Source organism: Drosophila rhopaloa, unplaced genomic scaffold, assembly GCF_018152115.1.
Source record: "Drosophila rhopaloa isolate 14029-0021.01 unplaced genomic scaffold, ASM1815211v1 contig_115, whole genome shotgun sequence".
NCBI lineage: Eukaryota > Metazoa > Arthropoda > Insecta > Diptera > Drosophilidae > Drosophila > Drosophila rhopaloa.
Genome location: NW_025334990.1, coordinates 18,878,530 through 18,898,736, shown reverse-complemented (window position 1 = coordinate 18,898,736; position 20,207 = coordinate 18,878,530). Strand labels below are relative to the sequence as shown.

The window sequence follows — 20,207 nt, the reverse complement described above, 5'->3', positions numbered from 1 at the left end:
CAGATACATTCGGCCTGTCATGTTCCCAATCGTTTTGACCGGAGCAAATCCAATTCGAAATGGGGCTCAATGCAATTCAATTCGATTCAATTGGATTCGATTCAATTTCGCTTTATTAACCAACAAGTTCAGCTGGCGCTTTGCATACGCAATTCTTCAGCAACAGTAAAATGCAATTTGGTGACCGTGTTTGATGGCCCTGCAATTGCATTGAATTGAATCTTAATTATGGTTCACCGGAATAGTCCCAATAAAAAGGGCCACAAAAACTTTGGACAACCTGGCTTAGAATTGATTACGCATTCAGCTCATTTACCATAAATCCAGAGGGGTGGGTGCCCCTCGTTGTTTATGTAAAGCGCGTAGATTTGTATTCACAAACTGACCAAATGGGCCTGCATACGCAATTTATAACGCACACTCACGCGGTGTGGAATTGAAATTTGTCTCGTCCAGGTCGGTCCCCTGGGTTCCAGGTCTGCGTCCTCCATTCTCGGTCCCCAAACACTCCAATGCCTCTGTCTTTCCAATCCACTAAAAGCTATGAAACCGAAATACCGCAATGAATCAATGAGTAGTCGGGTTGGGGTCTTGTAAGCCTGCGAATCCTCTATTGTGTAATTATTCCCCCAAGTTGTTTAGTTCTTGTCATAGTACTTTTATTCTGATTTTACTATAATGATAGTGCCTCTATATCTTAATCTTAGGTACTTGGGGTTCTGCTCAGACTAAGCATTTCTCATAATTCCAACATATTCCAAAGATATGTCACTGATCTATTACTTAAACCAATATGCCCGACCCAACGAACACGTAGGGCACTCTACCACTTCGTATGCAGAGTTTTGAAATGTATTTTAAAATACTGGGACACCAAATAATTGATATGCCAACAGAAATGAGGAGAAAAACAGCGAGTGTTCACTGTTCAGTGAAATGTTAAATGGTTTCGCGTTGAGCAGTGCATTAAAGCACTTGGTCGTTGCATCGAATTAGGCAAACATCGAGTGCAAAGGTTTTCCTCGAGCTTTCTGAACTCCACCCGAAAATGTGGCGTTGAGTTTCCGCTTTTCACTCGCCCCAAAAACCCCCCACCCCCACCCCGATTTCGCCAGAATGTTATTCATACATTTTTGTTAGTTTGCCAACAGAAAACGTAAGGGAAAAGGGAAGCAGAAGAAGAAGCCGAAAAGTCGTTGGAAACGATTCACATTTCAAAATTGACACTTCAAACGCAACGTTGCCAAGTTTTCTTTTTTGGTCTAGGGTATGTCAACTATGCCAACTGCATAGATATTTAAATTTTTTCCCATTTCGTTTTATTTTTGTTTCAGTTCGGTTTGGTTTTCGGTTTTCGGTTTTCTGTTCTGGGGAGGACAGCATCGAAAAAGACCCAAAACAATTAACGAGCAGATAAGCGGCGAAAGAGCCATTTGCCGTTGTCCCCATCGAACTACTTAAATGCTTTAGTTTGCTTCAAGAAAATCACAGAAAACTGTGTGTATGTGTGTGTCTGTGTATGGTGGGGGGGGGAATGAGGGGGGGTATAGCCAGTTCAATGACCAACTCTTGGGTCGCTTTCAGCTTTCATCAATGGTTGCGCTACATTGGCCACAAGGCAGCGACAGCGACGCGACGCTCTGATAGATACAGATACATGCCCATCAGCCTCAGTTTCAGATACAGATACAGATTCAGATTCAGATTCAGCTGCTGCCGTTTTTCTATGGCTGCAGGAGAAAAATGTCACACGCAGTCGCCACATTTAGTTCAATTGCATTACAAAAGATACAGATGCACAGATTGAGATACATTTATAAAAAGACAGACCCATACACTCCACACACACGCTGGCCAAAGCAAATCAAACTGAAAACATTGCTATTCAGCGGCAACAGCTATTTCAACTGTTGACATTCTATTGAAAAGTATTTCGGAAATTGTAACGCCGAAATGTATCTGCTCTCTCGCATCTGCGTTTAGCATCTCGCATCTCGCATATTTGTAAAAGTGGCGACGGCGTCATCGTCGCGAACAACACTCGCACAATGGCGACGGAGAAAATACCTTTCGACTTGAATCACTCACGCGGTCCGACTTCTATCTTGTCACCGTCCACGCCGAGATACTTTTCTTGGACAGCCCAGCGTCCTCAGTGACTCACGTTCAGTGCCCAGAATAAACACACAGATCGTTAGCTTTTAGTTCCCCCATTTAGAGGAAGGATATCTGAACAGAGCTAAGTGGAATCAGCAATTAGTCATTCAGAAATTTCATTGATTTTCTAGAAGGTTTTGCTTAGAATTTTAGAAGCTTATGTTATAAAAGTAATTTTAAATGACTCAATAGGTAAAATCAATATTACTTCGTGGTACATAAACAATAAGAACTAATTAACTAACTAAAGAATTTCGTATTTCAAACAAATATACATTTTCAAATGAATTTTGTATTTCTTATCTTAATTAATACTATTTATGTGCATAATATTCCGAATACACCTACGAAATGTATTTGTTTAAGCAGGTTGTGTTTGTAAAACCAAGAAGTAACGATATAACGCTGGTTTTTGACTCTGCATGGGGGAGCTTTGGACTTGGCTTGTTTTGGTTTCTGCTCCACTTACAAAAAACATAAGCCAAGCCCATAAATAAGCGACCTTCGGCGACCTTTGCCTGGCAACTGGCGCAGTGAAACCCCAACGAAATGCGAAATACAAATAACAGCCATGACGTCTGAAGGAGGCAGTACTACTACTGAGTACTGAGTTCTGAGTTTTGAGTACTGGGGAACTGGAACTGGGGCCCAAGCCTATCAATAAATTTCTTGCAGGGGAGGGGTGCCTGTGCATATGTTACATATGCAACATTTAATTTGAATTTGCCTCTCCGTCGTCCGTCGTCCGCAGCGGAAGTTGTGGCAAAAGTTCAGCCGAATGCATATGAGACATGGTGAGCAACGGAAAAGTGAAATAAAACCAAATGAAATGCCTATGAAATGCTTGAAAACGGCAACTGAGCAGCATGAATTGGCACAATTCACAGCTAATCCAATCAGCTGGGGCCCGAAGAGCAATGTCCTGTCTCCAGGCCACTCTCTTCCGGTTCTCTAGGCCGGGCCAAACACCTGCGAGCGGCTGGGCCGGGTCCAGTCCGCCACCAACCCCCTTTCCCCTCCGATCCGATCCCGTCCAGTCTTGGCCGGTTCCCAGTGGCCGTTTCGTTTAATTGTGAGCCCGTCAGGCGTGTATTAATTTCTGCATGTGCACAAGTACAGGGGGTAATCGATAACGTAAACTTGTCTTGCTTGCCAATTTTCTATAGTCCGTGAAGAAGCAATATTTTTGTTGAAAGATTACATTTTACGTATTTCAAATAATCATATTTTACTGGAGCAACCATTAAAGGTTAAGTATTCAGAATTCTGCGGAAGAACAATTATTTTATTTTATTTCGGAGATCGAAAGTTCTGGGAAAAATCTATAAAAATAAAAATCAATCTGAAATTGATAGTTTCGGAAACATTTAATTGTCCTCTTTTCGTAATACTTACATCGTGTAAACTTTCTTTCTCTATAGTACAAAACTTAAATTTCGAATGAAGTACCACTGTAGCTCTGAGTGCATTCGTTGGTATTTGTGCAACAAGTTGCTGTTGCTGTATTTTTTCATTTTCCTTTAATATGCAGATTGTGTCGCGCTGACTTTAATACTTTGCAACGTCGTCGATCATTTCGCTGGGATGCGAGTGTGAGTGCAAAATGAGGAAAAGAAGAAACAGGCATGTTGAACAAGCGTTGTCGCCCGTCTTGTAAAACCTGCAACACATGCAACATGCAACTTGCAACAGCAGCAATGCAGCTCTTTCGGTGGGGCAGCAGGGAGGGGGGAGGACTTGCGGAGCCAGCTAAAAGAACGATGGAACGGGGTTTCCTTCCACACCGAAGCGCGCACAAATTTCCGCGGCCACAATTTTAATTAAAATTTTCAAAAATCTCGAGGACGGCCTGCAACGAAGTTGCAATGCACTTTTAATCATCAAATATTTAGGAAATACTTTGGAAGTCTAGATAATTTTAAATAATTAAAGAATCATTTCCAACTCTACATTTTGTTTTGTGGAGTTCCATTAAAAAATGTCAGGGCATATATCAAATTCGCCTATCCTCTGAGTTGCATAAACTAAAAATACAATTTTGTAATAGACCTAATGCCTAGCAACAAACAAAAATAAATTAATAAAAAAATGTTTCTGGCAGTTGTCGACTAGCGATGGCATATAATGAATGTTTAAAAAAATAGTTTTCGATTTAGGCAAAACTAAGTAAACTTTTTTTTAAAAACAGATAAGTTATTAGTTGAAAAATAAGATAAATGAAATGATGATCTTTGCTCTCCAGAAAGCAAACAATATCGAAGTAGGAAAGAGATACACCATTGTCATCGGATAACTTTTTGAGGTGCTTCCTTGGTTCACATAGGTAGTCGTTAACAAGGAGACCCAGAAGATCCTCATCGTGGCTTCCATCGATGCGATTGGCCAAGTTCCCATCACTGGGCATTCCGTTGCTTATTAATTCGCGTGTGTTTTCCTGTGTCTTTTTGTGGCGAGTTTGAGTTACGCTTTACAGGATTTTACAGATTGCCAACATTAATTTTCATACTGTGTCGGGCACGTAAGTGTTGGGGGTCTATCCAGGCCACCGAAACAACCTGCCCCTGCCCCTGCCCCCAATAAATATACCCGTGTCTTCTGCTCATCGGAGGCATTGGGGAATTATGTACGGGGCGTGGCCAGAGAAAGAGGAACATGTGCAGTTATGTGAGTACATATCTTCTACTGGATTCCCCTCACCAAAATAATGGGGTGGGGGGTGGACTACAGTCCCCGAAAGCCGGCGACCCCAAACGAAAAAATGTCGACCGCTCTTTACATAATTGAAGCGGTAACAAGAAATCCGTAAAGCAAGACAAAAAAAAATCGAAAACAGAAAAGCAAAGAACCCAAATGAGAAAATCGTTTAAAAATGCAAATGGCCCGCACAACGTTGGCAGCGATGTATTCAAATCAGTCCATCGGTCGCCTTGGTTTTGTGGTTGTCGTTTCCTGGCGCTGCATTTGTCAAACGCCGCGGAATTAATGAACCGCAACAGCACCGCCGATTTGTATCTAATGGAGACCAAATAAGACCCAACAACCACTAAACAGCCCAGGCAATCCGGCAATCCGGCACTCCAACAGCTCGATTGCCGAGCACCGCAATCACAAATTGTTGCCCACAGAACATTTTTCGCCCTACCACGTGTGAAATATTTTCACATGGCACTTCATTTATTTACTCCAGCACTGCTCGAAATACTGTTCAGTAATACTGTTCAAATAAAAAAAAAAAAATATATATATTTTCTTTTATATGATATTAATTCGGAGTGATCAATAAATAAAGTAGTTCTACAATTTTCAGCACAGCTTAGCTTTAACAAATTTTGTAAGTGGGCCGTAGGACTCCGCACGAAAAAAAAATATATATATGTAGTTAGGGTTGTTAGATTGAACATATAACTTAACATATAAAAAAGTATTATTTTTCAGTTTCTGAACCACATTCTTTAGCTTAGAACATATTTTCGCCATGTATGGCCTGGTTCCAGGTGTTGGGGCAGCCTGGTCACCTTTTGCTCTCGTTGCAGGACTCGACCATAAATTTTCTTTATTCTCCTGTTCCGTGGCATTCGCAACGTTCGTTAGTTCCGCACTCCCCTCGATGTCAATTTGTTTGGCGATATTTGACAGGCGGCGTCCCGTACTTCCAATAATTTTTGGTCTTTGCCTGGGCCACCAAAGTTTTTCTAGGCTTGATTGGTATCGATTCATTTCTCATACGCGTAGGCATGTCAGGAATTTATGCAATTTTCCACCTCTAATTTATATTCTGTTGTCATCGGTGGAGCTGGAAATGGGCTAGGTAGGCTCTGCGGACAAATATCGTTTATGCCGGAGGCCCGACGTGATCGCGATAATCGAAGGCGCATGAACTCCAGGGAGCTGACCACGTGTCGCCTGTCAATCATCTGAACAAGTTGCTATCGATATGGGGCAGGGGTATGCTATCTGGATGTCTATCTCTGGCTCTATTAGATAACCCCAATGGCTCTCGGTTAAGTCGGTTTAAAGCTGCCTTATTTACCAGCCCAATGCACACACTATTGCCGCTGCTGCAATCAATTTCGAAACTGTCACTCTGACACTTGAATTCTGTTCTGTTTCTGTGGCTCAACTCCCAACTCCTATTCCCATTCGGTTTGCCTCCATTCTTCATTGCTGTGCCAAAAGCCGTAGACAACACGTCTGTAGCCTATTTATCATACACTCAAAAAAAAAAAGGTTTCATTATGCGGTTAAACTAGATTTAAACAGGAGAACTATGCAAACTATGCTGTGTTTTTGGTGCTGGAAGTAAGAAATTTTTAACAAAATAATACTAAAATTTAAGTCATTCATAGTGGTCTTACCCATTTGTAAGGCTGATCATGATTGCTCATTGGATTTTTCACACAATTCGTATTAGAGTGAAATAACCATATAGATTAGTAGCCACCTATTTACATTTAAATCAGTCACACAAACAGAACAAATAAAATTGTTTTGCTTTTGTGATGCTTGATCACGATTAGTCATTATATTTTTCATAAAACTTGTCTTTGTAAGACATAAAAATCTGTTTAATATAATAACATACAGATTCTTAAACAAATAAATACAAGTTTGTATCTTTAAAATATTTTGATATTCCATTCTATTCTCTAACAAATGAATTACTTTCAGATTCTTAAAAAAGAAATACAAGTTTGTATCTTTAGCATATAAACAATACGTTGATTTGAATATGATAAGCATTTCTTTCGGTGTTCTATATGTCTTTCTGAATGAGTGGGTAAACATCGAGTGTTATGTATTTATCATAAATGCCATTTTATCGTTCTTCAGGCTCCCAGTCGTTTTCCTCTTGCGTTTGTCTTCCCCGCAGTTTGTGGCAAATATTTGTTCATTTGTTTGTTTGTTTGTTGCTTGGAATAGTGGTGCGGCATATGTTTGGGGAAGGGGGAAAGGGAGTAGGAACTAGGAACCAGTCGGAGTGGGAGTAGGGTATGTGTGTACACTTTGTAGGTGGCTCTTGTTTCTTATTTCTGCTGTCGTTCGAGTTGTCACCTCTCGATGGTAGTTGCTGTCTGGCGGCGGTGCTGAGACAAAAGGCCAACTTTGGTAGCCGTCAGGCCCTGTCACATTATTCCAAAAGTTGTCAAAAACCAAGAACAACTAAAATAACAAGAAAAAAATGGGAGGGAGAGTGGTAGCACCTTCGGTGACACCTTTTGACACTTGTCCAAAGTGCATCCAACTGCCAAGATACAGGAAATGGGTGGCCCTCCGGCGATGGATTCTCCGTAAATATTTGTCCACCGCTCCGAACGAAGTGTTTCCGAGTCTTATACGTAATATATGATATTCCATGGCAATATCAGCAGTCGATCTCTGAGGAAAACGTTTGTTTGTTTAAAGATATGAACTCGACATTTGTACAAGCTTGTAGTTGTTTAGAATAGACTTCCGACCAATGTTATTGAATAGTGTACAATTTGTCAGATGTTTAAATAGGCATTGGTATAATAAAAATAAATTATGATATTAAAAATAATAACTTAACCCAAAACAAGAGAGAACGCTATAGTCGGGTGCTCCGACTATCAGATACCCGTTACTCAGGTAAAGGGAGTGCGAGGGAGATGGAGATAGAAACTTTGATCACGCATAACTTTTTAACGAATGGTCCGATTTGAAAAATTTCTTCTACATTTCGATAGGTATTGATAAACACAATAAAACTGCATTTTTACTTTTTCGAAATATTTAAATTTTAAAAATCGTATATAAGCGATTGTGGGCGTTAAAGGGGGCGTGGCACCTTTTTGAAACAAACTTGCGCTGCGTAGGAACTCCTAGAATCTGCATGCAAAATGCCAATCTTCTAGCTTTTATAGTTTCCGAGATCTCAGCGTTCATACGGACGGACAGACAGACGGACAGACAGACGGACAGACAGACGGACAGACAGACGGACAGACGGACATGGCTATATCGACTCGGCTAGTGATCCTGATCAAGAATATATATACTTTATAGGGTCGGAAACGCTTCCTTCTAGCTGTTACATACTTTTGCACGAATACAATATACCCTTTTACTCTACGAGTAACGGGTATAAATAGCACTGGTGGTTTACCCACCGCCTCAAACTTAAATAAAAGTCCCCTTGTAAATGACTAACCCTCTTATCAATAACCAAATTCTGATACTACAAGATCTAGTAGCGATTTAATCAAAAAGGGCATTATCAAATGACTTCCTCGCAATTTCGCCAGAGTAGAATTGTGATAAGGGGTAAAACAACTGATATATAACGGCGTCCCTGGGCCAATTAAATTCACAGTCGATTCGGGCCCGCAAAATGAAACCCATTTGCTTCGTACTCTGCGTGTTTTCGCTAGGCCTAATCTACTTGGCCAGTGCCGAAACCGGTGATAATGTGGAGATACAGACGTTCAAGAAGTACTCCTCCTCCTGCAAGGAACTGAAGCCCAAGAAGAGTGGTGTCCAGAAGATCCAAGTGGGCAACGACGTGATCGAGGTGTACTGTGATGTGACCATTGCCGGAAAAGGTTGGCTGGTAGTCCAACGGAGAGTAAATGTGGAGACGAACTTCTTCCGCAATTGGACCTCCTATCAGGCGGGTTTCGGTGACCTGAAGGGGAATTTCTTCCTCGGTCTGAACAATCTGAACAAGATTGCCGCCCTCGAACCCCAGGAGCTGTACATCCAAATGGAAGACTTCAGTGGGGAGAAGCGATACTCCCACTACAACCTGTTCAACGTGGGCAACGTTTACAGTAACTACTCGCTGACACAGCTCGGCGTGTACAGTGGATCCGCCGGGGATAGTCTGAGTTACCATCTGAACCAGCCCTTCAGCACCTTCGACAGGGATAACGACAATAGCACCACCAACTGTGCCGCCAGGTTCCATGGAGCTTGGTGGTACAAGGACTGCCTGTCCAGGTAAAATAATTGATAAACCTTGCACCTTTAGATCCCGATCTCAACTATATCCTCTCGCAGCAATCTGAATGGAGCCTACCTGGGTGGTAACTACACCGATCCCGATCTGTATGCCTCTGGAATCACTTGGGGCACGTGGAAGGGCTTCTCGTATAGCTACAAAACTGTTACCATTATGGTGCGACCCATAAAGGTAAAATAGACCGGATTTTAATGGGCCCAGAACTCATTCTAAAAGTATTAAATAAAAAGCCTTTTTTGTGAGGGTGAATATTTTCAACACAATCTCTATTTATTTGAAATCATACAGGCCGTGGCAAGCCCCTTCGGCTTGTCCGTTGAATTGATCAGAATAAGGTTGGAATATTATTGCTTACAAGAACTGAATCGTATATCGCTGATAAGAAACTTTTCCTCGCATTTGTTTCGCCGTTCAAGTTCAAGTTCTCAAGTTCTGTTTGCAGATATCGTATTGTGGTTTATGAGAAACATTTGTCGGGCAGTCCAGTTCCTGTCCCCATCCCCATCCCCAGTCCCCTTTCCACATTTCTGGCCGGGAGTATTGTATGTCCGCTTGTGTATCCCATAACCGCAGCATAGCCCCCGAAATGCTTTTGTTGTTTATTATCAGGCCTGTGGACAGTGGTGCACGGATAATGATGATGACTCAATTGACGGACAATGGACAACTTTCAAGTGAAGGAATTAAAGGCGAAATATCATATCAAGTTCTGCCCATTCATGCTGGGGATCGGGACTCGGAACCCGGATTGGGGATTGGGGAACCAGCTGATCTCGGCAGTTTCTCCACTCACGGCGTAGAGTATGACAAATGTATCGCATATCGCCCCTTGGTCAGTGTGTGTGCCCCCCGATAAACGTACTTAGAGATATGCCATATGCCACACAGTTATGTCTGAGAATGTTGGTGGGAACCAACATTTGTGTTGGAACTTTATTTTAATTTAATTTTATTCGTTTTGCTGCGGAAGTATCGATGCGTTACTGGAGCCTCTGCGGTTGAGTTTCCTTCGGCAGTTAATTCCCGGAATTATTCACAGTCTTTGCGATTAAGGTTACTCTATGGCCTTCCGTTAGAGTCCAAGCCCAGCTAATTCCATCCAATCGGCGTGACAAGGCTGACTTTTGTGACATTTGCATCTGCCAGCGCACATGTAGAATCACACTCACTGGGGAATCGTTGGAAAAAATTCTCATTAACTAAATAAATAAATAAAATTATGATAGATGGAATATACGGCTGACGGGCATTAATTGCATACTCACGCAAAACAAGTTTCCCAGATATCCGCCCGTCCCGGCAAAATCATTTAGCAAATTAAATTTGCATCTCAAAAAGTGTTTGTATAAGGCAGGCAGGCTGCAAGAAGCAGCAGCACAAGATCTCAAGACGAGGGGTCTCGAGAAATATTCTACGGGGGTGAGTCAGTGCAAAGATTAATTTGAATAAGGAACTTTTATATGATTTCTATATTTTAGGATTAAAAATTAGGAGACATAATCTTTGCATTACTGGAAATAAGTTAAAAAGCTTCTTGTATTTTAGTAATAGTAATAGTTTTTATAAATGTACAATCTTTACTACCCTAAGTACTTATTTTAATTAGAAAATATTTTTTTTTATCACAAGATATTAAATTGATCTTCATCAGATTGATTTCAGTTATGAAATTTTTTTATTGAAATTTTAGATTGAAATGCTTTAATGGCCTAGTGACTAAGTGATAATTAGAATTGTTTAAAAACCGTCGTAAATTATTGGTCAATATGGTGTGTAAGGGAAACAATATTTTCCGTTTGCCCGCTTGAGTCACCCTTTCCGCTGGCAGAGCAAGTGAAGGTCGCAGCAGCCGGACACGGCAGCAACATCAGGGGCAGCAACAGCAGCAACAGCAACAACAGCAACAACAGCAACAGCAGCAACAACAACAGCAGCAGCAGCAAAAGCACGCATTTCGAAATGTGCGAGTGTCGGAGGCAATTGAAATGCTTTTCAGCAAAAGCAAATCGAACTGCTCTGAAATGCTTTTATAATGAGTTAATAACGCGCCGACCGAGAGCACCTGTTGCCATCGAAAGCGACGACGAGTGCAAACTGCCAAGTAATTAAGAGATTTGCCGGTTAGCCTGGCCCAGATGCACTCAGCTTTATTCTCCTACTCAGCTGGTTTTGTTTTCCCACTTGTTTTCCTTCCTTTTTTTTGCCATTTTAATTGCTAATCAAAACGATTTGTAATTCTGCGTTGTCTATGTAATTTATTGACCATTACACAGTGCCGCGATTTGCGCTACGCCCGGCGAATACTCAAAAGCGGCAGCCGCAGTCTCCGCTTTTCATCCCCTTTGATCTACGCCCCTTTTGGGGGAGGGGGAGAGGGGGGGTTGAGCTGAGGTGGCGCCAAATGTCGCCGCCGCATGTTTTCAAAATGAATTTCCGCCAAAGTGCGGATTCTGGGGTGAGGTATGTTTTTCGCTTAGTGGATTGAAAGCACATATAATTGATCGACGGCATTAGTATTTACTTTGATATGACATTGATTAACTACAAAGTGAAGCTAAGTGAGTTGCAATGACGGAAAAATTCAAATCTATTCTGATTAGATTTTTTCGATTAGCTTACTATTTTCATAAAATGAATTTATTTAAACAAATAAGCAGTTTATTTATAAAGTAGGTATTTTCAAACCTGAAGCTCTGTGTTTACTGACACCTAATAAGTTTCATTTAGTCTAGAGAAATGAAAACTAAAGTGTATATTCGATAGATTTCTTTCAAAAAATAATATACAAAAATCCTCTATCCTGTTAAACAACATTGTAATCATTAGGTAAGTTAATCTCTCACTTCTCTGTACCTTATACTAAAATTAGTGCTTGGTCCAGATCGCAGCATCTTTTAATAAATGATCTAACAAACTTTACACAGACAGCAGGAATTTGTTTGCTGTCGAAAATATTACAGTTTTCATTTGTAAGTTTTTTCGCACGCCCAAACAAAAAAGTGCCAAAAATATAATCAAAATGAAAATAAATCGGCTGGCGGCATCGCAACAGGAAAATTGGACATGGATGCACGGATACACACAATCTCAGATACATTTACAAACACACGATAGCGAGCACAGACAGTGATGTTGGCAGATACTTTTTAGCCACTTTGACTAAAGCAATAACATTAGCGCTCGGCTGGCACAACTATTTTTGGCCAAAAAAATACAAATTGAAAATGTTTTCGGTTTTTCTTTTATTATGGAAAACGCTTTCGAAAAGGGGCGAAGAAACTGAAAGTGCAGAGCATACAATTTTGAACTTGGCACGAGGGAGAACAACAGAGAAGTGGATGGGATGGGATGGGATGGGATTTTTGGGTGCACCCAGATAGCTGGTTAGGATGCGAATGCGAATGCGAGTGCATCTGCATCTGCGAGTACGCGTATCTGTATGTCTTTAGTAAGTGCGGTACGGTCAATGCACAGCGACGTAGACGGCCAGACAAGTATTTGTTTGCTTTTTGTTGGCTTTGTCATCGGTGGGGTGGGTGTTTTGTGCGAGGGGGTTGGTAAGGGGGGAGGGACAGGGGGTGGCGGTCTGACCACGTCACCCAGCCGGGCCTCATCTTCAGCGTCGTCGTCGCCGCAGTCGTCGTCACCCATATGGCGAACTATTTTTAAATATGTTTTAATTATTTGCTGGCATATACCTTAAAGCGTTGACTAGTCGGCGTCTCCGTCTGCTGACTGGCCCCGCCCCCTGCTCCTCCCCGCCGGTGGCCACTCCCCCTTCTCGCAGAATCCCATAAAACCCGGGGGTGTGCCACACATGCAACTACTTTCGAGGTTCTCTTCGCTAGACTTTGGTTTGCTCCATTTTTGTATGTTCATTTTCGTTGTGGCACCCTTCAAATGGTATTACCGATTTTCTTGACAGGAATATATCCTGCTAAATGGGAATTATTATTAATCTGAGAAAGGGGTAATTCCTAAAAATGCCTTTTGTTTTTATTCCACAAACTCATGTGTAAATAAAAATTATTCTAACTTAAAAGATAAGTAAGCCGTTAAAATGATTTGTATATACATACATGACCTTATAATATGATTAAATTTTAAAAGTAAAAAAAATACATATTCCAATTCAACCAATGAACCAATGTATATTTTTTACAATTTTTCTAGTAACCTTAGAGTATTCAAGACTTTGTTATCTGTGGTTTTCTTTAGCGACTCTTTGCAGAGTACATTAAGTGTGAAGTTTTTCGCCAATAGAAATATTATTGTCGCGTCGCGCATAATGTGTCGCAGCTTGCATGTAATTTTCTAGATTTTGCAGCCGCCGCGGCTGACATACTCGCGCACCAAATAACAAAAAATAAATAAAAATGGTCAAAACGAAAAACAAACAAACAAACACTCAAAAGAAATAGTCATCTTCTCTATTGCAGTTTTTCTTATTAGCATTCTTAATAGGATACTAAAAGAAAGCAATTTATTTGCAAAGCCACTAAGGTCTTCTCTTGTTTCCCTTTTTCTCACTATAATAAGTTGAGAAATATTTTGAACGAATCAGGCCAACTTCGGCAAGTGTATTACAATTAACTTATATTTTGTTTCCCATTTTTTATCTGTGTTCTCATGGAGTAGGCCGCACCCAGCGATCCGATCCCCTCGATCCGTTTGGCTATCGAACTGTAGAGCAAGTCAAACATGGGGCAATCGGTCAGCGACAATGAAAATGCCAAGTGCGAGTACGAGTGGCTTTGGCCGCCGCTGCGGCTTTCGAACAATATTTTTAGTTGTACTTTTCATTTTCTATTTATTTAACTGGCAGTGGCAGCAGACTTGAGTCGGCCAACAAACCGCATGCACGCTCGCTTTACAGGCTTCTTTTTACCACGGAAAATGGGGGACCTTAGGGGCCTGGGGGCCATGGGGTTTTCCAGACCAGACGAGACGGGACGCCAATGAAGCGAGAAAAATTACTGTTTGTAAAGTGAGTTTGTCAACATGAGGCGTGTGCATCGCGGAACCAGACAAAAGCCAGATACAGATACGAATACGAATAAGAATACGAATAAGTATGCGACTACGAATACGAATACGAATACTGATACAAACGAGTATCATTAACGCAATGCCCAAACCGTTAGAGAGGCATGCATCCGAGCTGGAGTTGGTGGCATCTTTACCTGGAAGCCGACTCCAAAAAGCCCATAACTTTAAGTATTTTTCTGCAGAAGTTTTCGTTTGGTTCGCTGCAGCAGAGATTCGTGATGGGGGCAAAGTGTGGGGGACATGGGCAATGTAATTGAATACCTGGCATACTCATCTTTTCCCCACTTCGACCGTGTTTACATGGACATGCCCATACCCTCGCCGGGATTATGCATGTTCGTTGGCACTTGATGAACACTTTGTTGGCTAACCCCATGAATTAGCTTAGATTTAAATAGGGCTGCTTAAAGAGCAGAACAAATAGCGGGGTTACAATGCCACAATCAGTTTAAACTCCATACAAAATAAAAAGCAGACATCTGGATTAATTTGTATTCTGTTATTAACAAGGCGAAATATAAACATGATCTCTATTTATTATCCAGTTTAATTGTTTATAAAATAAAGTTAGTAATCCAGTGATTATTCCCCTTTAAAAAATATCTTTATAGTAATTATACTGCCAGCAATTTAAGAATTAAACAGCAATTTAAGAATTAAACATTTTTAACAATAGTAAAATCGCATTTATTAAGGTATTCATTATTCGGCCTTCGGTAGCAGCCAGTTCATAGTTCTTTTTAGGTTTTGTTTGCTAGGCGTACGCTTTTGGATTGTCGTCCTGGCCGAAAATGGCACTGGACCCATCATAGATGGAGCCCGCGAAGAAGGCCCAAGCCAAGGCTACTGGACAAGGTCTGCAGCGTTGTCAGCAATTACTCATTTATGGCTTGTCCCGGCATTTCTCGCTCTCAGCTTCTGTGTGAGCTGGTATCTGTGTTTATTGCCTTCCTCAGCTCAAGCACTGAGAAATAAAATGATTTAATTAATATCCCTGAAATTCCTCAACCGCTTTGTTTTCTCATTATATAAAAACGATAGCTTAAGATACAGATATGCAGATGCCCATATTTAAACCTCGCAAAGTAGAAACTACTTAGTGAAAATCAAATCTAAAGAGATTCAGGTTTGAATTTGTATAAAAACCTACAAAAACCTTTTAAATATTTTTGAATACTGCTTTTCTCGATGCAACCCCATGAATTGATCAACATTTTTTTCTCTGCACTATTGATTTATGCATTCGACTTGTTCTTGAGCTGGTGTGCTGTTCTTTTTTATTGGTTGGCCGAGGATCCTCGCCGGTTATTGCCTCTGCCTGCTGCTTCTATTTATAAAGATTACGTGTAATTAAAATGGGCTCCCCAGCATCCTCCGCTGCCCACCTCGTTACGCTTGTCACCCGACCGTTACTTGCGAAAAAGCGAGGCAAAACAAAGCAGATCGAAGCGGAGCTCAAGTTGAAGTTGAAGTTGCAGTTGAAGTTGAAGTGGATGCAGAAGTAGTCGGGGGGAGAAGCTGGTTGCAACAACTTGACTGGGTGGCACAGCAGGTTGGCTCTAGATCGAGATTCTCTGTGACATCATATAATTGGAGCGTTTTCTTGTAGGAATATTGATTGCATTATAATGGGCAAGAAATGTGGCCAGGGAAGAGTCGGAGCGAATAACTGCGCTTGACAGGAGACATTCAAGTGATGGGGTTGTATTCCAGAAACCACCCAGAACCCAATACTGGATAGAGTTATGTAGTTACATTATCATAAGTTCCCATCGTGGCAGTATCTGCTTAAAATCTTTTTGGGATATTTTACAACAAAGTGTCAGCTTTCAATGCCAACCGATCCTTTTTTCTATCGACTCGATTGGTCGGGATCCATTGGAAATCAGGGCTGCGGAACTGTTCGTTCCGACCCATTGAAAAGCAAAACTGTTCCCCCGATTTGGGCTAATCAGGGCCATTAGATTGCCCATTATCTCGACTGCCTGGGATCGAAGGCTCACGAGGGAGGGAGGGGAACATGACCTTTGACATACCCGGGATTCCGCGCTCTAGGCAACAGCACTCCTCTGAGCGATAAGCAAATTGAATTCTGAAGACGCGTAATCACATTTCGAAATTCTATTTTAATAGGGCAGTAAAAATAAATGCTGCCTGAGAATTATCAGTTCCAAGTGGTAGACATGACCTCGGCGTGAGTGTTATCGAGCCCCCAAATACTGGCAATGCAAGTTGGTGTTATTTTCCAACCGACAGAATCGGAATCTTTATGTGCCATTCGACACAGTTGGGCAGTTGGACAGGCACTGGCTCACTTATGCAATCGAGTGTCCAACGCTATCAGCGGATTCCACACAGTGAAGCCTCTAATCTCTGACAACCTCCGAACCTACCCCCATTCCACTTCCCCATCCTCAAACGGGCATGTTTTGAGCGCATGAATCCCATCGAGAAATGAGATGAAGTCTATTCTTGAACCCCGCTGAACTTTGGGCTAGAAAATGCAACTAATTCACGATCTAGAAAATTATTTCATTTAAACTGATACCATAATGATTGCTGATATTTTTGAAGCACTTAAGTCTGATCCAAAGGGAGTTAAGGCATAAGTTAATTACATTTGGGTTTGAAAAATCAAATGAATTAAGAGTCACTAGTTTGTTTATGGTTTCTGGAAACACTTAAAGTTTTTGTAATTTATTACTCTTGATTAAATTAATTGTTTATATTTCTAAAGAAATAACAAGATTATAGTTCGAAATTATAAAGAAAAAAAATCTGACATTTTTTCCCAATTTCCCAATGATTTGATCTTTAAGCAATCTCTACTAAAATTGAAATCTTTATTTTAATTCTTATTCTTTAGCACATTTAATTGATCACTTCAGTTTAATTGCTTTGTTTTTCATTTTGCGAGTCTTTGATAATGTATAAATTTTTGGCGTTAAATTTAACTTTTATTTTTAAGACTCTGACATTTTGGCGAGGGGACAATGTGAGCCGAGAATCGGCGCCGTCGAAGACGTTCCTTTCCCTCTTAAATGGCGCTCCCAAAACTATTTTCGCCCTCCGTCCGTTCATTTGTCCGCGAGTGTGTCTCCCGTGTCCGTCCGTTTGTCCGTCCGTCCGTATTCGTTTGTGTCCACCTCTGTCTAGCCGTCAGTTTGCGGTGCGCCTTTAGTTTTAGCATTTACTTCTAGCATAGCTGGCATTTTTGTAGCAATTCGTGTCTATATGGCTTGTTTCCCCATCGTGCTTCTCCTTTTTTCGCATTCTATATTCTATTCGGTGCTCTCTTTGTTTTGGGACCGGGTCTGTAAATGCCGCGTGCTCATCACTCGCAGACACTTTAGAATGCAGCGAGTATCTGTGAGATGCGAGATAGATAGATAGGTGGATAGACGGAGCAGACAGATCTTGAGAGGCGGAACGCGGGGGAGTACGAAAGGTTTGGAATGGCTTTTAGGGGATGGTTGCCCAGGTTTTACAGGGATTTCTATTATATTAATACCTGGTATATGTATATCTATAATTAAAGTATACAGTTAAGTATTCTGTTTTTGGCTTTATTTTACACATTATATTCACCCATAATAATACTCACAGATAGCTTTACCAACAAAATAGCCACATAACCAGTCAGCTTTGGGCTACAAATCAATCGAATGAAATCCGCAGCGAATAAAATCCATTTTTCATCCCAATCCAACATTCTTAATGCGAATACGAGGATCGCTGGCCATGTACCTGCTGTTCCTTCGCCTGCTGCTTCACTGCACCCATGGCCACGTCCGGGTCAAGGCAAGTGAGATACCCCATCGCTAACATCCCCAACTTGTTCCTTGGCCTTCCCATCACAGAGGCACTGCCGCCTGCACAAGCGAATGATCGATCCGCGAGAGCTCATGAACGATTTTGCGGCTATCAAGGGAGCAGGATCGCCAGTGGTTCCACCCACAAAGGCTGGTCATGATGCGGCTCTGTACGATGCGGGGGGTGCAGGAGCGGGAGGGGGAGCGGGAACAGGAGTGGGAACAGGAGCAGGAACCGGGGTGGGAACGGGAACAGGAGCAGGAACTGATCCCAGCGGCAAGCCCGCGAACCCAAACAACTGCGAGGGAGGAGGTGGGAGTCCAGGGGGGAGTGGGGCCAAGTGCAATGTCAACACAATCTTCACGCCCGGCGATCCCAAGCAGAAGTCCTCCGCGATAGCCATCAAGGCGGCCAACGATGCCAAGGCGGCCAGTGAGGCGCAGGCGGCAGCCGGACAAGCTGCTGCCCACCACATCAAGCTGGAGCTGGCCGAGAAGGCCTTCCAGTCGGCCAAGGCCGCCGAGGCCGCCCTAATGGGCAAGCAGATGATGGTCGACCAACTGGAGCAGGAACTGCAGGAGGCCACGGCCGTCGTGGAGGAGGAGAGCAGCTCCATCCACCGCACGGAGGCCAACATGAACGCCGCCGTGGAGTCGGCCCGCGTGGCCACCCAGCAGTTCGAGGCCATCAGTGAGCTGCAAAAGAACGCCCGGGATGCCCTCGCCGGCATCCAGGCGGTGGCCCAGGGGTCGCAGCAGGAAATGGCCTCCAAGACGCAAATCCTGGAGGCCGCCCGCAACCGGATGGGAGTGCTCCAGAAGCAGCTGGTCAGTGCCCACGACGACTTCGAGAAGACCAAGCAGGCGGCCTACAAGGCGGCCTGTGCAGCCGTGGAGGCCAAACAGCGGGCTGGAACCCCCACGGCCCATTTTTATTTTTTGTAAATTCCAAAGTGACTTTAATTGAACTCTGTTGTCTCAGGATCACCTGAAATTTGCATTGTTGGTTACCCAAATTTAGTGATGTTAACTCTTCTTTTCGTATATGTACATATGTATGCCTAAATGCATTTTCTTTTTAAAAAGACTTATTCGGATTTATCGGGTCTCATTGAAAACGTCTTTTTGAGTCTTTTAGGAACTTCGTCAATTTTCCTTACACCGAGACATAAACATCGTTATATCGGTAAACATTAAATTCTGATTATACTGAGCGAGATCTTGCAGGTGTGCAAAGGGATTGGGTGACACTCAGTGGGTTCTATAAAAGGGTTCAAGCAGAGGAGCTGATCCTCAAAGTGTTTTCATTAACCCACCCGAAATGAGGTACCTCCTGGTAGCGATTGCCTGGGTCACCAGTTGCTCCTATTCGATTGCCCTAGTACATTATCTAAAACTGGAAAAAGGAGGTATGTGGAGGCAATCCAATATCCCCAAGCAGAATACAAAACTCTGGGATTTCTTTCAGCGAACGGCTGCAAATCTCCCAAAGGCAATGAGATGGCTGTGGGTGATATTGAGCAGGATGATAAAACCTGCGGAGTTATTACGTGCCAAAATCTAGAAGGAGATGCCTTTGTCTACTTGTAAGTTCTTGTCAAATCACTAAAGACCCATAAATAGTGTTTATCATATATGGAATTAGCATTGGAAAATAGGTTTTCCCTTCTAGACTTTAGTGACTTTAGATACTTAAATAGGGACCAGCTTTTAAATACATCCTTTAACTTTTCCAACTTCCTAACCTCTTTAGCTGCCAGATACCCGTAACTTTTGCGGAGTGCGTTGAAACTGCTGTCTTGACGGACGTGGATTTTCCGCAATGCTGTTGGACATGTGCCGCCTGGAAGAACTGCGGTGGCGCCCCAGCAGCAGAGGGCGGGCAAGGAGCGGCCGAGGGTGAAGCTCCAGCGGAAGGCGAGGAAGCCGCTGCAAGAAGTGGCAAAGAGCGATCCAAGGGAAAAGGAGGCAACAAGAGGGGCACCACAAAGCCTGAAGGATCTACTTTGCCTGATGGAAATGGAAACATTAAGTTTGGCGGTGGATCTCCAATTTCCAAGTTCGGTGAGGACGGGATGTAAATTCGGTGGCTCATATTTTATGGAAACTTCCGTGGTATTTATTCATTTTAAGCCCCGACATTGCTCGACTTTGACCATAAATAAATGACTCGACAATGCGCACTTCATTTGTCTTCTCGCAAAACTGAC

General features: G+C 42.4%; 3 protein-coding genes and 2 long non-coding RNA genes across 6 annotated transcripts; 4 read left to right on the top strand and 1 right to left on the bottom strand.

Annotated features, from left to right (window-relative positions):
* The first annotated feature begins 8,474 nt into the window (after nt 1-8,474).
* LOC108051203 (ficolin-1) lies at nt 8,475-9,399 on the top strand. The gene is made up of 2 exons (XM_017133212.2): nt 8,475-9,114; nt 9,175-9,399. The coding sequence occupies exons 1-2, from the start codon at nt 8,507-8,509 to the stop codon at nt 9,314-9,316; spliced, it is 750 nt and encodes a 249-aa protein (XP_016988701.1). The 5' UTR covers nt 8,475-8,506; the 3' UTR covers nt 9,317-9,399.
* Nucleotides 9,400-10,027: 628 nt separating this feature from the next.
* Nucleotides 10,028-11,301, bottom strand: LOC108051211. The gene is made up of 2 exons (XR_001769615.2): nt 10,402-11,301; nt 10,028-10,304 (listed from the first exon to the last, which is right to left on the bottom strand). It is a non-coding gene; the product is annotated as an uncharacterized LOC108051211 (long non-coding RNA).
* Nucleotides 11,302-11,821: 520 nt separating this feature from the next.
* LOC108051221 lies at nt 11,822-12,365 on the top strand. 2 transcript variants are annotated; one of them, XR_001769617.1, is made up of 2 exons: nt 11,822-11,962; nt 12,061-12,365. It is a non-coding gene; the product is annotated as an uncharacterized LOC108051221 (long non-coding RNA). The 2 variants fall into 2 exon arrangements; XR_001769616.1 differs by having other exon boundaries at nt 12,018-12,365.
* A 4,715-nt stretch (nt 12,366-17,080) lies between these two features.
* Nucleotides 17,081-19,058, top strand: LOC108051206 (glycine, alanine and asparagine-rich protein). The gene is made up of 3 exons (XM_017133217.2): nt 17,081-17,729; nt 17,792-17,986; nt 18,046-19,058. Exons 2-3 carry the CDS (start codon nt 17,903-17,905, stop codon nt 18,940-18,942), a joined length of 981 nt encoding a protein of 326 aa, XP_016988706.2. The 5' UTR covers nt 17,081-17,729; nt 17,792-17,902; the 3' UTR covers nt 18,943-19,058.
* A 256-nt stretch (nt 19,059-19,314) lies between these two features.
* On the top strand, nt 19,315-20,180 carry LOC108051218. The gene is made up of 3 exons (XM_017133230.1): nt 19,315-19,406; nt 19,466-19,583; nt 19,751-20,180. Exons 1-3 carry the CDS (start codon nt 19,319-19,321, stop codon nt 20,076-20,078), a joined length of 534 nt encoding a protein of 177 aa, XP_016988719.1. The 5' UTR covers nt 19,315-19,318; the 3' UTR covers nt 20,079-20,180.
* The last annotated feature ends 27 nt before the right edge of the window (nt 20,181-20,207 follow it).

Bases quoted from the DNA above. Each gene is read 5' to 3' on its own strand.
- LOC108051203 (XM_017133212.2), top strand. From the start codon at position 8,507: ATGAAACCCATTTGCTTCGTACTCTGCGTGTTTTCGCTAGGCCTAATC. The intron at 9,115-9,174 runs GTAAAATAATTG...ATCCTCTCGCAG, and splicing joins TACAAGGACTGCCTGTCCAG to CAATCTGAATGGAGCCTACC.
- LOC108051206 (XM_017133217.2), top strand. From the start codon at position 17,903: ATGCGAATACGAGGATCGCTGGCCATGTACCTGCTGTTCCTTCGCCTG. The intron at 17,987-18,045 runs GCAAGTGAGATA...TTCCCATCACAG, and splicing joins ATGGCCACGTCCGGGTCAAG to AGGCACTGCCGCCTGCACAA.
- LOC108051218 (XM_017133230.1), top strand. From the start codon at position 19,319: ATGAGGTACCTCCTGGTAGCGATTGCCTGGGTCACCAGTTGCTCCTAT. The intron at 19,407-19,465 runs GTATGTGGAGGC...GATTTCTTTCAG, and splicing joins TCTAAAACTGGAAAAAGGAG to CGAACGGCTGCAAATCTCCC. The intron at 19,584-19,750 runs GTAAGTTCTTGT...TAACCTCTTTAG, and splicing joins GGAGATGCCTTTGTCTACTT to CTGCCAGATACCCGTAACTT.